We start from the raw sequence: 17369 nt of genomic DNA, 5'->3' as shown, positions 1-17369 counted from the left end.
CAGGTGAGGATTAAAATAATTATAAAGAAAGCAAGTGGAACTTTTCAAATATTTTACTTTTAACAAGTAAACAAAAATATTAACTCTTAAGTTGTGGCTCTTAATTTGTGAAGGCTATTAATCTGATAATATTGATCTCAAATCTGCCAAAAGATAACTTGCAAACAAAACATAAACTTGATAATTACTGTATAACCCATTTAATTATGTTGCTGCTTACAAAGAAAAATATATACATTTTTATTTTAGGTTTAACTTGAGTAAGGTGGCAAAGATAGATTTAAGAACACTAGAATTCCAAGTCTTCAGAAACAGTGTAAGTATTTGAACTTTATACTATTCCACAGAAATAATTATATGATATGATCAGTGCTCATGTGACAGAAAAACTATTAACTACCCTTATATTTGGCTGAAGAGCAAGTTATGAAGAGGTCAGTAAAGGTTCTAGAGGTAAAAACCCAGGCAGAATGGGTTGGATTTAGGTCGACATGAGGAACACTGGATAGAAGCAACTTCCTATTTGTAGGCATTAAATATTAAGCACATGACTATTTACAGTAATGGCTGCTAGAAATTCAGATACTGTATTGAGGTGTGTCTGTGTGTATTAGGTGCTCCAGCTACTGTTGACTCCATGAATGAGTGATGTCCACAATGTCCTGTGCTTAGCAGCGCTACTCAGCAACTATAGACTCACACCTACAGCTTCTTCATGGAGTCAGTCCAGCCCATGTCTGCTCTTCCCCTTTTCCTACTGCCTTCTGTTTTTCCCAGCACTACTGCCTTTTGCAAAGAAACCTGTGTTCTCATGATGTAACTGAAGTAGGACAGTTTTGTCATTTTTGTCTCCAGTGATGTTTCAGGCTTAATTTGCTATAGGACCCACTTACTCATCTTTTTGGCAGCCACACAGTATCCATGGAGCTCTCCAACACCATATTTCAAATGAATTCATGTTTTTCCTATCAGCCTTATTCACTGTCCAACTTTCACATCTGTACATAGTTATTGGGAATATGAGGTTATACATGATCCTAGCGTTGGTCTCTAATGACATACATCTTTGTTCTTAGTGATCTCTCTTAATTTTTCCTTTGCTGCTCTTCCTAGTCTCAGCCTCTGAGTTGATGAGTGCACCAGCAAAATCTTTAACAATTTCAGACTCTTCATTGTCTATGTTTAAGTTGTATGTTTCTTCTGTAGTTATCATTCTTGTCTTCTTGATGTTCAGATACAGTCCTGCTTTGGCACGTTCTTCTTTTCCTTTCATCAGAAGTACATCTTTCTGTTAGTAAGTTGGTTTCATGTGGGTATCTTAAGTTATTGCTATTCTACCAATTTTCAGTCCTTCCTCTGAGACTAGACCAGTTTTTCGTATATGTTCTGTATACGGATTAAGCAAATAGGGAGATAAAATGCACCCTTGTCTCACATCTTTACCTCTGTCCATATTCTGTGCTTAGTTACAGTGGCCTCCTATCCACAATAAAGGTTACGTATCAGGACCATGAGGTATATACTAATATAATTTGTTTTTATTAAACCTCAAAATATTGTGCTTGATCATTAAAATTTTTATTTTATATACTTTCTAATAAAATTGTAAGCTCCATGAATGCCAGATTCATGGCTGGCTGTTTTCATACCTTAGCACGGTAGCATAATTTTCACCCAGTAGATACCCTTGAATCAATATCAATAAAGTATACATAAAATGATTTGTTCTAGGAACAAAATAATTCTCTATCATACAGGTCAAGATGAGCAGGCACTAACCACTCATCTTATAAGACCATAATGTGTAGGGTATGTACCAGTCAAGAAATTAGCACTTGGAACTAAAGCCACCTACAAACTGCTGAAGTCTCTTAGTCTCAGTTCACTTCATTCAGCCCTGCCAGGTAGCACATCCATCCCTAAACATTCTGTTCATGCTGCCCTGCTAGCTGTGAAGCCTTCGCTGATGAGGCTGTCTTAATCCTCCTGACTTTTCCTTACACACATGTTAACTTTGCTTTTTGTTCTCTTTTTGATGTATGATACCTTTTTTCCATATCTGCTCAAATGCTGGACTTGTATCATTGGCAGCAAATACTTAAGTTGTTTTCCCTAAAGAGACAAGTGCACTGTATTTTCATTAAAATGTCTACCAAACACTCCATCTGAATAACCATAGGTTGCCTGTCAGTCATTTCCTCAAATATAAATGATGTTCCATGAGAAAAGCAGTGAGTTCAGTTTGCACCTCAATGAGAGTGTCTTAAGACAACATGACACCTCAGTGTGCAGCAGTAGTGCTTTATGCATACTGCCCATTTTATCACATGGAATGTGAAAAGGACATGCGTCCAGGGGAAACTTAATAAGATTGATGTTTACTGTTGTTTAATCCAGAACTTGCTTCTATTAACTTCATGTGCATGCAGCGAAGAATACAGTGGCTTCTCAGGAATTTTGATACTACTACCCTGCTTTGTGCTAAAGGGTCTGCAGATTTACCCACCATTGTTTTTGCTGACCACCAGTACAAAAGTCAGCACTCTGAAAAAGGCAGATAGTGTCTGTCAGTTTGGGGGAAATTGTTCTGACACCATGGATGCCCTGAAAAGATCTCTGAGATCTCCAAGGGTGAATGAGTCACTCTTTGAAAACCACCACTACAAAATTATGGAGAATTTCTGAGGCCCTTAATGCTATTCCTGAGGCACTACAACATCTAAAGTATTTCCCAAGTCATCAGAGTTTATATTAGCTAATGTTTGTCGGAAATGTATGACGTGGCCATCTATTACCCAGAATAGTTTATTTAAAGGGGAACTTACTTACCATTTAGAGCAGTCAGAATATTCTTTTGCCCCACTAGACATTAATGGAAAAGAATGTTAGACACAGGGGAAAACTGCCTCAGAAGTGGAAGAGATAAGAAGAAATGTGCTGCATTAAGTCAGCTGACTATAAGTCATGTTTGTAGAATCATTCATATGCAGGTAGGTGGATCTCTGTGTATTAACCCTAACTGCCAAGTAGAGTAGAAAAGGCATACAGAACTCTCTCTCCTTCCACATGAGCAGAGCCAGGAAGAGCATGGACATTCACAGCCAAGTGCTGCCAACCCTTTCCACAGAAACTTGAAACTTAACGTTACTTAAAAGTCACAGCAGTATATCCTTAAGTATGAGCTATGGTTTTCTTTTTCTTTTTCTAGCTGATGTTACTTTTTATTGTGTAGGATAGGTGCAGAACGTGTGCACCAGGGATGGTGCATCTAGAAAGCAATTAAAAGAAAGAAACAAGTTAGAGCCACTTAGCTGTTCAGATGATGCTCAAGAAGCCTTCTCTATTTGTCTTCTGGGACCAGCAGACTGAGAAGACCACTAAGTTGAAGGAGTGTAAGTGAGAGGCAGTCAGTGTGGCCCAGCCTGTCACATATCCTCTGTGCACCCTGGCAGCTGAACTTTACCATGTAGGTCTTGCCCAACCAAGGGGCAGTGTATATCTAGAAAGAGCAGTGTGCTTTCTTTGTCAGGTATGGCTGGACACAGAAGGGACAGCTTGCCAAGTTAGGCTGGGACTTGGCGAACAATTTCCACATCTAAGAAGTAGTTAAGCCCAGCCACAGCCTGCTTGCAGGCATATACAACCTGCTACAACCTGCTTGCAGGCGTATACCACCCGCATGGCACAGCTGTGGGAGGGGTTGTTGCTTGCTTTGTTGTACTAGCTCAGGGCAAAGTTGAACGCCTGCTGTATGCCCTCCTCATTGACGTCTGCCTCTACTAGGCCACTGGGCAGGAGAGGCTTGCTGGAGCTTGTGAGGGCTGATGAAGCCAGGGCCAGGGCCTGGGCCAAGACCAGGCCCAGCAGAAGCAGCAGGGTGCACTGGAACCCCACCATGGTTGACTCAGTGGGAACTCAAGTGAGAAAGGATAGGAAAAGGCAAGGGGCAGGATCCAAGAACCACTTGATTTTCTTTTAATAATCTGTAACTTGCTATCAAGAAGTTATATTTTGATTATTAAACTAAGCAATTCTTCCAACATTAAATCACCGGGTGTTTATGAAATGGCAATTACATGCTTAGCTTTCAAAATAAAATTCAAAGATAGAGTAATGTGAATTGGAATTTTTTTTTGCAAACAAAAAATAAGATGCAACCTTAAGACCCTTCAGCAGATAGCCCTCAGAGGGAGGAGCAGGACAGCAATGACGGCAGGTGGAGAGGACTCTGGGGTACTGGGTGTTGGTTATACAGCTGTTTGCTTTGCTTTGAAACATTGAGCTATTTATCTTAGGCTTGTGTCCTTTTCTGTATGTTATATTTCAAAGTTAAAAGATCTGTATATAAAAACGTGCCTAATACAAACATGAAGACTTTGACACCTGTCCCCTTCGGTGTCCTGGGAAGAAAGCCCATTTGGGGACTGAATGCACTGGCTGCCTAGCTCTGCTTATCAGCTAAACAGTGTTTAAATCATGAGAGATAAAGTTGTTTACATAATCAACTCAAGAAGCTAGTAATACTGGGCTGTAGATGGGGTAAAGGAAAAAACATTTTTCCAGAAACTATATTAATGACTGCTCTTTGTTACCCAATGATCCAAGGCTCACCCACTGCAGAGTTCAACAGGACTCACAGAGGGTCTCTCTCAACATTTTATCTTCAACCTCATTTTAAAACCTGGAGAAAAGAGGTCTGTCAGAGTAAAGTTTACTCCAGTTCACAACAGAACTGTTTCTTCACTAATCATAATCAGGTATGGTCTGTGGTTTAAGTATGGGGTAATTTTTAGCGCTTCTGTAGAAGTTCTTGATTTGTTTCAGTATGAATTTGCATATTTAATACCTGGAAATGGTTTTTTCCTTTGTCCAAGAAACATGCACGCACACACAGTACATGATGAAACATTATTTTGTGATTATGTTTATAGCTAAAAAACCTAATAGTGTCTTACTGTGCCATGTATGACTTAAAAACTAAAAACTTGCTCTTCTTTGCATAAATATTTTTAAATTTTTAAAGTATACATGTCTTACTCTTAAATTTACTGTATTCTACATGGTGGTTTATAAAATCATGGTAAAATTATAGATCAAAGTATTATGCAAATGTAATAAGAGAAAATCTGTGGTCCTTCACTTGATCTTAGCCAATAAGCCAAGAGTGATGAAAAATCTGTGATTCTTTTTCTTGCATAGAAATAACCTGACCGTGATGGATGCTCTGATGGTCCAAGGACAAGGAACAACTGAGAGCTTGAGGGTAGCAGGCAAGCTTCCGGGCCCAGGGAGTTCCTTACGCTTTAAAATCACAGAACCATTATTAAAAGATTGTACAGATAGTAAGTATCGCTAACCAGTCCACAGGAATAAACTTCAGCATTTGTTTTCAGCTGTAATTAATTCCAAAAACAAGAAGAGCATTTCTGTCTGTGCACGTGTGTGTATCACTGATGAATACTTCAGAGTTTTAAGGAAACACACTGACTTGCTTTCAGGGTTGTTTGATTTGGATCTTAAAATATTTAAAGTGCCACCCTGGCTGGTAATAATAGCTGAGTGGATTGAATGCCAGCCTGTGAACCCAAGGGTCATTGGTTCAATTCCCAGTCAAAGCACATGCCTGGGTTCTGGGCCAGGTCCCCAGTAGGGGGTGCACGAGAGGGCATCACACATTAATGTTTCTCTCCCTCCCTTCCCCTCTCTAAAAATAAATCTATAAAAAAAAAGATACCAGTATTCATTTCATGCCTTAGATGACTTATTCTAAGTGTAAAAGATAAAGCAAAGTCAAACTTTTGGCATCTAAAAGGACATACAAAGTGGAGTATTTCCTGCTGATACCTGGGTAAAGCTGAATTCTTTGGCATGAGGAATTACTTCATAATCTCCAGGTGCATTCATGTGGAAACATTTATCATTTGGACCTGGGGCACATGGTTGCAAGATTTATATTCACTCTGCATTTTTTTCCATTAGGTTTGAAACTGAGAGAACCAAATTTCACATTGAAAAGAACATTTAAAGTAGAAAATACAGGACAACTTCAAATTCACATACAAACCATTGAAGTCAGTGGGTATTCCTGTGAGGGATATGGCTTCAAAGTTGTTAATTGTCAAGGGTTTGCACTAAGCGCCAATGCCTCTAAAGACATAATTATATTGTAAGTATTTTCTGATGAAGTATAATGAATCACTAGCTTCCCATTAACTTTTCATACTAGAGTTATTGAAACTGCAAAATGTTCTCATATTTAACCCGAAAAAGGTTTTTATCCACAAATGTATTTACTTTTTCTTTTTTTTTTTTTTTTCACTCAGTCTGGTTATTTTTTTATATCTTTGTTTTCAAAATTGTGAAACTTCTTCTGTCCCCAGAGTGGATCAGATAACCTTAGAAACCAGTTTCAGAATTATTTTCGGGGTTGTGTTAAAGCAGAAGGTATTGGTGACTGTAAGTTCATAGTCTCAGCAACAAAGGAAACACATCACATGTGCAGTTTTTCCATGTTGTACCATGTAAGAATATGTAGTATTTTTGTCAAAACAGTTTTAATTCCTGTATAAATGATAGTTACCGCATATTTTAACTAATTGCCAACTTGTTATATTGTAAAATTTATGTAAGAAAATGTAACCTTGTCCCCTTAATTGAATGACAGTGTCATGATCTTAAGTGGACACTGACTTAACAAGTTACTACATTTAGTACTCCGTTGAAGGAACAGTGAGGAATGACACACCTTTTTCCTCATGTGCACATCATCTAGTTGGGAAACATACAGTTAACAAACATAAAAATACAATAATTGGGAAGAAAGCAGTACTACAGCAGACAAAAAAAAAGATCACTGGAACTTAGATGGGTTTTTTTTAAAGGCATTATTGGGAATGTATCCTGGGAAAACAGTGTGGATTTAGAGAAAGGAGAAGGGAAGGGAAGGAAGCTCAGAGACCACTTTCTGAATTAATTATTGCAGGGAGCAGACTGTTGTATTCTTTATGTTATTTTTCCAGTTACCTACAGAATATAGTTGTTTTGTTATTAACCTCATGGGAAACAACTTTCTCTATCTTAAAATGAAGAAGTTAAATAAAAGTTATCAAACAAATTCTGTTATGTTTCAAAGGCATATGACTCTGATATTATGTTTAAATTGCTTGCAGTATATTTTTAAAATTTGGTCTTAACTGCCATCATTATGTTTTAGGTTTACTCCTGATTTCACAGCTTCTAGGGTTATTCGTGAACTGAAGTTTATAACAACCAGTGGCTCTGAATTTGTATTTGTATTGAATGCATCTCTTCCATACCATATGTTAGCAACCTGTGCAGAAGCCCTACCCAGGCCCAACTGGGAGCTGGCTCTGTATATTATCATCTCAGGAATAATGAGGTACTTGTCTTCTTTTGAAGTTGGTATTTAGCATTACTTGACATTGTTCATCAAATGCCCACTGTGTGACAGTCATGTTCTGAGTGCTGGGGAGCCTTGCACAAATAGACGGTCTGGCTTACGTATCTGCTCCACATCCCGTGGAAGCAGTCAAAACTGAGCCCTTTTTGGTGGCATATATGATAAAAGTTTGTCTGCCTTTGAAATTTGCTATATAAATTAAGTATATGTTAATTTCTTAAAAGGGAAATTCCTAATTTATCAGTATGTTTGTTTGTGTTTTGAGAATCAGATATACTCACCTCTAAATTAATTTACATAGTTACTCCACACATCCTTTAAGGAAATAGAGTTGACCTAGAGTTAAAACTAGAAGAAAAAAGATAAAATCTGTTTCTTGATAAAAGGAAAAGTATCCTTCAGTGACTGTTCTGATACAAATAATTATTTCCCCTGTATGAGCCTTAGTGTAAATTGGCATTCTGTAAAAATTTAAAACTTTCATAGACATCTTTGGTTTTTTTACATCATATTGTACTTTGCCGAGGAACCCTACCTTTAAATCCAATTTGGTTACTCCTGCACTGACACATGAATCCTGATTCTCCCTCTCCATCCCCACAGTGCCCTCTTTCTTTTGGTCATTGGAACAGCCTATTTAGAAGCTCAAGGAATTTGGGAGCCATTTCGAAGGCGACTATCCTTTGAGGCCTCAAACCCACCCTTTGATGTGGGAAGACCATTTGATCTCAGGAGAATCATTGGTATTTCATCTGAAGGAAAGTATGTTCACAGGCTGAAAATAGATTCTAGTATATATAGATTTGGTTGATGTAAATAAAAGAAAACTAGCTTTCTCTTTCATCTTTACTTGGGGTAAGGGGGAATCTTAGTTTTAATTACTTAATAATGCACTGTATGCAATTCTTAGTTACTAAGAACTTATAGCAAATAATCATGTTTTCATTATATTAGTGAGGGTTAAAATATTCTTAGACTGTGACTCAATTCCTAAATTTTCAAAAAGAATAGATCATATAGAGTTGTGAGAAGCATCCTCATTTCTTGTTTTTCCTTGGAATATTTATATTTGTGATGGCTTTACTGATGAAATAATTTTTTTATTTAAGATTTTGTAGGTGGCTACTTACTGATAGCACTTTGTCCTTTTTCAGCTTGAACACACTCAGCTGTGACTCCAGTCACAGTCGGGGGTTCTGTGGCACAGGTGGCTCATCATCCCGACCTGGTACAGGGAGTCATAAACCGTGTGGGCCATCCATCCATTCACACAGCAGTCACAGCAGTAGAAACTCAGCTGACGTGGACAATGTCAGAGCCAAAAACAGCTCCAGTACCTCTAGCAGGACTTCTGCACAGTCTGCTAGCAAAGCAGGTCCCTTGGTCCTCGACTCAAATACAGTGGCCCAGGGTCACACAGCAGGCAGGAAGTCCAAAGGTACAAAACAGAGCCAGCACAGCAGCCAGCATCATGTCCACCTGACGCTGGAGCAGCAGTCTCCTCCTCCACCCCCATCACCACCAGTGCCTCAGCACCAGGAGCCACAGCCCGGAAGGCTGTCACCCACCCCCCTTGCACACCCTTCCCACTCAGAACATGCCAACAGCACAAGGCACAGCTCAGAAGACTCCGACATCACCAGTCTCATAGAAGCCATGGACAAAGATTTTGACCACCATGATGCCCCAACCCTAGACGTGTTTACAGAGCAGCCACCATCACCACTATCAAAAAACAAAGGTAAGCTTCTGTTCTCACTGTGGAACAGCATGCTGCATGAGGGGAAAGCCAGTGCGTGTCTCAGCCACTGTTGTGGTCAGAGTTGTGATGTATAGTAATTCAGTAGGCATTCTTCTGGGTCATATTTAGCTCCAGCATTGGACTTCAGCTTCTCCATGTCAAAATGCAAAAGAGGTAGCCATTTGTCATAAAACATACTTGTGTTTTTAGATTACTGACCAAATTCAGAAATTTATTAAACATCTGTTTTTCTTTCAACTGCCTGTGACTATTGTGTAATTGTGCTAGATTGAGCTTTTGTCTAATTGCTTAAATAATTTTTAACACAGTAGTAAAGTGGAGATCGTTTTAACTCAAAAAGTAGTATTTTTGTACAGGTATTTTTGTACTTTAGAGCATGGGTTGGCAAACTACAGCTGGTGAGCCAAATCACCACCTATTTACAAAAATCACCACCAATTTTTTTAAAGTTTTATTGGCACACAGCAACATCCATTTGTTTATATACTATCTGTGGCCACTTTTGTGCTGCAACAACAGGGTTGAGTAGCTGCTACAGAGACTGTAGGGTTCACAAACCTAAAAATACTTACTGTCTAGCCCTTTAAAGAAAAAGTTTGCTGACCCCTGCTTTGGAGTTCTACATAGTCTATTAGTTATCTTTTCCTTGGTAACAAATGACTCACAATTTCTATGGGTCACACTTCAGGGTGTAGCTCAGTTGGGTTCTCTGGCTCTCAAAGGACTGCACTCAAAGTGCTGGGTAGGGTTGAGGATGGATCTGCTTCCTAGCTCACTGAGGTGGTTGATGGCAGGATTCATTCTTCATGACCTATTGAACTAATGGTTGCAAGTTCCTTGCTGGATGCGGTGCCTGTCATGGGTCCTCTTTATAAAGCAGCTCAAAACAGTTGACTTCTCCAGAGTGAGAATGGAAGAAGGCAAGAGAGAAAACAAGCTGGTAGGACAGAAGTCAGTCTCTTATGACCTACTCCTGGAAGTGACATCCCATCTATTCTGCAATAGTCTGGTCATTAGCAATGTGGTCCTGCCCACAGTTCAGGAGAGAGAATTCCATAAGAACACAAATACGAGGAGGTGAGGTCACTGGGAGCCATCTTAAAAGTCTACATATCACACATACATACGCAGGTAGGCTAATGGGTAACTTCCAGAATCAAATGTAGAAAGGAATAAATGGCCTAGCTGTATTTCCATTTAATCCTTTACATCCTGAACATTTTTGCATCTTCTTTTCTGTTCTGTATCAGCCATCCCAATGCATGTTACTCCAGGCCTATTTAAGTACTTGGAATTGATGTTCCAAGGAGGTTTACCTTTGGTTTACACAAGGAGCAGAGAACTCTGCAGCCATATGACCAAAAAAACCTGACATCCCCAGAGTTCAGGGGTTTTCTGTAGAGAATTTCTTATTATAGTGATATGAAGATGATTATATAGAGTCCTTTTAGAACTACATGCATTTGGGACATCATAATTACAATAGAACAGCAGAACAACCAGCATTCAGAACCACCTGAAATCTAGGTGAACAGAAGTCTTGCAACTATGGATATAAAGAAGGAACCACATCAAGACTTCTAGGAGGGGCAGTGACATGGAATGGGCTAGTCCCACACTTGTGTGTGGCAGATAAAAATCAGGAGGGATATTTTGTAGGCAGAGAACCCCCCTGAGGAACAAGGGATCCCAGCTCCACTTTAGGCCCGCCAGCCCAGGGTTCCAATGCCAGGAAGAGGAGCCCGCATAAATTATGGATGTAAAAACTGGTAGGAATTGTGGTTGAGTGAGACAGAGGGCTTCTGGGAGTCTCAGGCAGTTCCTTTTAAAGGGTCTATGCATGGACTTATTCAGACTCACTCCCTCTGAGTTCTAGCACTAAGGCAGCAGGGATGTACAGGAAGGAACTAAATTGTATGGCATACAGGCGAGAGCTGGAGAGACAGCTTTCTCCTAGGCTGAAATGCTGGCAGAGGCCATCGTTCCTTTTCTGAGCCCTCCCCTCACAAAGCCAATGGGCTGGCACCATATCTGAGTCTCCAGCAGTCTGGCTCATATTACTAGCCTTGCCTGGTGATTCCCTGAGATCTCACCCCACCCAACAAGTGCTTACTCAACCTGTGTCCCGTCTGTCCTGATTCATGCTTCATACTTTCCTAAAATCTCACAAACAAGCAGCATCTGGCTTCAGCATGCCCCAAACTCTTGCTGTGTAGCCTTAGATCTAGAACTAGTCCAGCTGGCCTTGGTTCACTACTTGGCTTCTCCTGGGCACTTCCAAGCCCCACACAAGTAGCAGCCATCTGCAGATAGTTTTGTTACTCATGCCAGGCCACAGCTGACCTTGGCCTGCATCTCCCAGGAGGCCCCAGAGCCAGTACACCTGGTGGACAGCTTCAGACCATATTGAAGCACCACCCAACTACCTCTACAAGTCACACATTCAAGAGGTATATTTACTGGGACTCTGCACAGCTGATCCTCCATGGTGGTCCGAGCTAGTCCTTGAAGTCAGTCAGCCTGGGGGTAATTCCCTCCAATTGAATGTTAGTTGCCAACAGCAATCAAGGCTCAACTACCACAGGAAGGTATATACAGCCCATATGGAGATTGTACCTGGAGTGCCCAGTAGAGGTGAATGGGGAGGCTGTGCCACTGTACCCTACAGGACACCTACTACAATCGGCCAAGTCTAGGAAACATAGCAGCTCTACCTAATACATAGAAACAAACACAGGGAGGCATCCAAAATGAGGAGACAAACAGATCCCAAGTAAAAGCACCAAAAAAAGAACTAAATATAATAGAGGCCAGCAAACTAACAGGTACAGAGTTCAAAACCATGGTTATAAGGATACTAAAAGAATTTAGTGAGAACTTCAGTAGCATAAAAAAGGACATGGAAACCATAAGAAAAGAACCAGTCAAGGATACACTAACTGAAATAACATATAATTTGCACAGAGTCAATAGTAGAGATGAAGCCAAGAATCAAATCAATGGTTTAGAATATAAGCAAAAAACACCCAATTAGAACAGCAAAAAAAGAGAAAGAAAAAAAGAATTTTAAAAATAAGGATAATGTAAGGAACATTCGCATCATGGAAGTTCCAAAAGGAGAAGAGAGAAAACAAAATTAAAACCCATTTGAAAAAAATAATGACAGAAAATTGGTGAAGGAAATAGGCATACAAGTACAAGAAGCTTAAAAGAGTCCAAAATAGGATGAACCCAAAGAGGTCCACAGCAAGACATTATACTTAAAATGCCAAAGATTAAAGACAAAGAGAATCTTGAAAGCAGCAAGGGGAAAGCAGTTAGTTACTTACAAGGTAGCTCCCATAAGACCAACAGCTGATTTCTCAAAAGAAACTTTGCAGGCCAGAAGGGAATGGCAAGAAATATTCAAAATGATGTAAAGCAAGGATCTAAAACCAAGATTATGCTACCCAGCAAGGCTATTATTTAAAATCAAAGACCAAAGCCCTGGCTAGTGTGGCTCGGTGGACTGAACACCTGCAAACTGAAAGGTCTCCAGTTCAATTCCCAGTCAGGGCACATGGCTAGGTTGAGAGTCATGTCCCCAGTTGGGGGCATGTGAGATGCAAGGAATCACACATCAATGTTTCTCTCCCTCTCTTTTTCCCTCCTTTCCCCTTCTCTCTAAAAATAAATAAATCTTTTTAAAAATCAGATCAAATCAAAAGATAGATAAAAAGCTTCCCAGACAAGAAAAAACTAAAGGAGTTCATCACCACCAAACAAATATTGCAAGAAATGTTAAAGGGTCTTTAAGAAGGATGAGGGAGAAAAAGATAAATATATGACTAATAAAATGGCAGTAAATACATATATATCAACAATTGAACCTAAATTTTTTTAAAAAGTGACACACAAAAAATCTGTAATCCATTTGGTTTAATTTTGTGAGTGGTGTGAGATAGAGGTCCAGTTTCATTCTTGTGGATATCTGTTTTTCCCAGCACTGTTTATTAAAGAGACTATCCTTGATTGAATAAAAATAAATAGTATGTACATGTGGATTTATAAAATAGTAACATATCTTCAGTATATTAGTTTCTTCCTCAGAAATCTTTTTTTGTTATCATTAATAGAATGTACATATTTTAGTGTACTTTTATAGTAATATTCTTAGAGTTTTTTGGTTAGATCAGGTTACCTAATATGTTTTTCCCATATCAAGGGAATGAATAGAATAAATGGATATAACCTGTTATTACCAGAAAGAAAGAGTTTGGTTGTCAGATTGAATCCTTTGTTGCCTGTGTCTGAGATAGTCCCTTAGCATCAGAAGGATAGGTCCATTTTTATTTTCAAGGTCATTCATCTAGAACATAAATTTTAAAATGAAAGACTATATTTTAATTTTCACGTGGTCCTAGAGCTGACCTACTAAAAGATACTTAAAGGTGGAGTATGGGTATCACATTATTAGTAATTCCATGAGGACACAGTATTATAGGCTGCATATGAGTGGTCACTCTGCCTGCTATCCTTCCCACTGCTGCTATTTCAAAAGAACGAAAGAGTCAGGTCTTTTTTTTTTTTTAACAGTGTTTTTATTGATGTATAATGTACATACAGTAAACCAGTCTTTTAAATGAACTTTGACAGGTGGGCATTGATCTGAGAGTTATAGAATAGTGGTATGTCATAAAAGCTTTCTAATCCCTCTAAGCAGGGTTGTCCAACTTGTGGCCGGCAGGCCGTATGCAACCCAGGATGGCCATGAATGTGGCCCAACACAAAATTGTAAATTTACTTAAAACATTATGAGATATTTTTTTTGTTATTATATGTCACAATGAATTTAATGTGTGGCCCAAGACAACTCTTCTTCCGGTGTGGCACAGAGATGCCAAAAAGTTTGATATCCCTGTGAGTCTAAAGCTTACCCCAACCCCTGCAAATAGTCATCATGTTTACATTAAATATGAACCTTCTCTTTTCACAAGGACTCTGTTCTTCCTCCCACACCCTCAATATCTCAAAGAAAAAAAAAGTCTTGTAAACAGTTCATGTCATTTTTAGCTTTGGGAAACTGTTCAGAGTGACCTCTTCAAATGAATGTGATCTCCCTGGATCTCACCCTCTTGGGGTTGAGTGGCTTGCAGGCCATCCAGCCATTTCTCTAGTCTTTCCTCCAGTCACTGTTGCTCGTGGAAGGTGGCACCCAGAAGGGCCGTCTGTTCATTGCTGGCCCAAGCAGGGCCTTGTACAGCTGGATAGTCTGTAGATTCTGTACTTCTGTGGTTTTTCCCCCTCTAACACATAAGCCTTAGGGATTGTTGGACTGAGAGTTACAGAGAAAGCTCTGAATCTGGTGCTGTCAGTTCTTAATATCTACACTCATTGAAGCAGTGGTGGCATTTTGTGGCCATCGCCATTTCTCTATCCAGGGCAGGTGAAACATTGGGGCTTGGGATCCTGAGGTAAGGGTCTGCCCTCAGGCAGGCCCAGATTAAATCCTGTGTGGTATCCTACTGACTGTGTGACTTTGGGGAAAATTACTTCTCCAAGCCTCCATCTGATATCTTTAAAGTGGATAAGATAGCTCCTATTTACGTTGTAGGGTACAGCTACTGTTACGATTATTATTAGGGCAGGAAATGGCACCTGCCTGAGTTGAAGGTGGATGTGGAACTTCCAGCAGAAATGTCCAATTAGAGCTTGGTCTTGAGGATGATAAATTGGACAAGCAGGGGGCTGAAAACCGTTCTGAGAGCAAGGCTGGCAAAAGGTGGCCAACAGAGAGCATGTCAGAAAGAAGGTAGAGGTGTGGGCTGCATATCCCAGCGAGGCCAGGAGAAAGAAAGGGAGACCAAAGCTCTACAGAGGAGATGACAGCTAAGACATGATTCTGACCTCAACAAGAATAGTTCTGTGAAGTGATAAGACTAGAAAGCAAGTTACATAACTTAGAGAGTACCTCTCACATCCGACTGTTTCCAGCAGCCACTTAGTATATGTGTACATGTTGGTGGGCAAGTGAGTGAAGTAGGGTGGGGAGGGTTTACTCTGTAGCTTCACTGGTCTTTAATTTTTAACAAGAAAAGGGAAGCCATATATTGTATGGTAGTGTTTTTAATGAAGAAAAAAAGGGAACATGATACTTGAAAATACCTATGAGCCAAAGACAAAAAGCCAGTGAAGCTGAGAGCAGTGGTGTTGGTCAGCACTTGCAAATGCCACTGACACAACTCTGCATGCCTCATACACCGCTGTGATTGGCGTTGATGTGACACTGCGTCTTCAGTTTCAGAAAGCTACATCAGGCAGATGTAGGGCCAAGCCCAGGCCTGCCTTACCTAAGCTGTGCCACTTCCTTCAAAAAGAAGAGAAGCAAATGAGGTAGTTGGTGAAAACCAAATGCCCAAGGAGGTAGGGTGCAGTGAAACCCAGTTCAATAGATGATAAAAGACACTTAGTCCATCAGTATGTGAATGCAGGTGAATTGGTAGAGGTGAGGAGACAGCACAGAGAGGTAGGGGAGCTTTTTATTTTGAACTAAAATAACAGCTGCTGAGACTAAGGGAGAGATGGTAAGATATTAAACCAGGGGTGTCCAACCCGTAGCCCACGGCTGCATGCAGCCCAGGGTGACCAGGATGGCCCCAACACAAAATCGTAAATTTACTTAAAACATTATGAAATTTATTTGTAATTACATATCGTAATATCATATAAAATAAACACACATATGCTCACGCTATTTATACGCATGTGTGACTTCAGTTCTACAACGGTGTGCGACTTCCAGTGTGTTATCTTCCAAGCACAGACAGTAGAATTGATACCATCAGACATTACATGTGCTCATGGTGATGTAGCGAGGCAGCAATTGTCAATAATATTTCAACCTACCATTGCAATGTTAGGCATTTAATGTTATTTAGAAGTCAGGTAAGCATTCTTATTTGATTATTAAAGGTATTTCCACACCTCAGCAGCACCTCACACATCACCTGCCACATTTTACAGTCAGCCCTCCAACTTGCCCTGCATCAGCAGCAGAGGGGGCTGTGAAAAGGCAAACCTTATTTCTCTTTTCCTGTCAGTTAATTTTCATAATAAAAGTAAATAAAGTACACCCGGGCTCATGTGGCTTAGTGGATTGAGTGTTGACCTGCAAACCAAGGGTTGCTGGTTCAATTCTAAGTCAGGGTATATGCCTGGGTTGCAGGTCTGGCCTCCAGCTGGGGGTGTGCAAGAGGCAACCACACATTGATGTTTCTCTCCATCTCTTTCTCCCTCCCTTCTCTTCTCTCAAAAAATAAATAAATCTTTAAAAACAATAAAAGTAAATAAAGTCCCTTATTATTATTTTTTTAATCCCAGCATGGCTTCTACAACATCTCAAAAGAAAAATTACAGATGAAGGAAGATTGTTCAATGAAAAGTGGACAGGTGAACTACTTTTTTGTTGAGGTAAATAGTAAGGCACTCTGCTTAATTTGTAGGGAATTTGTACAAATTTTCAAAGACTATAATTCAAACATTATATGCAGAAACATGCTGCCAAATTCAGTGCATATGAAAGAATGTGTCATAAGGACAAAATAGAACTGATAAAAAGTCTGTCTTCTCAAAATTTTTTTCAAAAAGTTATAACTCAGGTGCATTCCATTGTAAAAGTTATGTGGTAGCATATTTAATAGCAAAAAAAAAACCATTTACTGATGGTGAGTTTATTAAATAATGTATAGACAGCATGGCAGATATAATTTGCCCTGAAAAAGGGGGGGATATTTCCAAAATCAGTTTGTCTCACCAGACTGTAGTCAGGCAAATTGAAGAAACTGGAAAAATCTGTCAAAAAAAGTTTGGAGAGTAAAGCTGCTAATTTTAAATGTTATGCTTTGGCGATGGATGTAGCACTGATGCTACAGATATGGCTCAACTTGACAGTTTTGTTAAAGTGACAAATACAATGTCACTGAAGAAAGAGCTTCTTCAGTGCCATTAAAAGACACAATTAAATCAAGAAATTTATACAGTACAAAATATGTTAAAGCCATTTTCTTCGTCCATTGTCAACACATCTGGTACAGTTACTGATAGTGCCCCAGCGATGGCAGATGAAAGAGAAGGACTTGTAAAATTAATAGAAGACGATGCAGTTGCCACCCAAAACTCATGTTTGATGAAGTAATTGCAAAATACATC

General features: G+C 39.6%; 1 protein-coding gene across 2 annotated transcripts in view; it reads left to right on the top strand.

Moving 5' to 3' along the window:
* The window catches only part of TMEM131 (transmembrane protein 131), a 221560-nt gene that overhangs the window by 169418 nt on the left and 34773 nt on the right, over positions 1 to 17369 (top strand). For both annotated transcript variants that reach the window (XM_045827146.1, XM_045827145.1), the window contains exons 25-31: positions 250 to 316; positions 4606 to 4757; positions 5200 to 5342; positions 5980 to 6166; positions 7214 to 7399; positions 8024 to 8182; positions 8575 to 9161. In XM_045827146.1, the coding sequence (XP_045683102.1) occupies positions 250 to 316; positions 4606 to 4757; positions 5200 to 5342; positions 5980 to 6166; positions 7214 to 7399; positions 8024 to 8182; positions 8575 to 9161 (1481 nt within the window). The remainder of the gene's footprint in view (positions 1 to 249; positions 317 to 4605; positions 4758 to 5199; positions 5343 to 5979; positions 6167 to 7213; positions 7400 to 8023; positions 8183 to 8574; positions 9162 to 17369) is intronic.

Source organism: Phyllostomus hastatus, unplaced genomic scaffold (assembly GCF_019186645.2).
Source record: "Phyllostomus hastatus isolate PE091 unplaced genomic scaffold, TTU_PhHast_1.1 phas_scaffold_78, whole genome shotgun sequence".
NCBI lineage: Eukaryota > Metazoa > Chordata > Mammalia > Chiroptera > Phyllostomidae > Phyllostomus > Phyllostomus hastatus.
The sequence above is the reverse complement of the archived record's forward strand: the minus strand, read 5'-3'. Positions and strand labels throughout refer to the sequence as shown.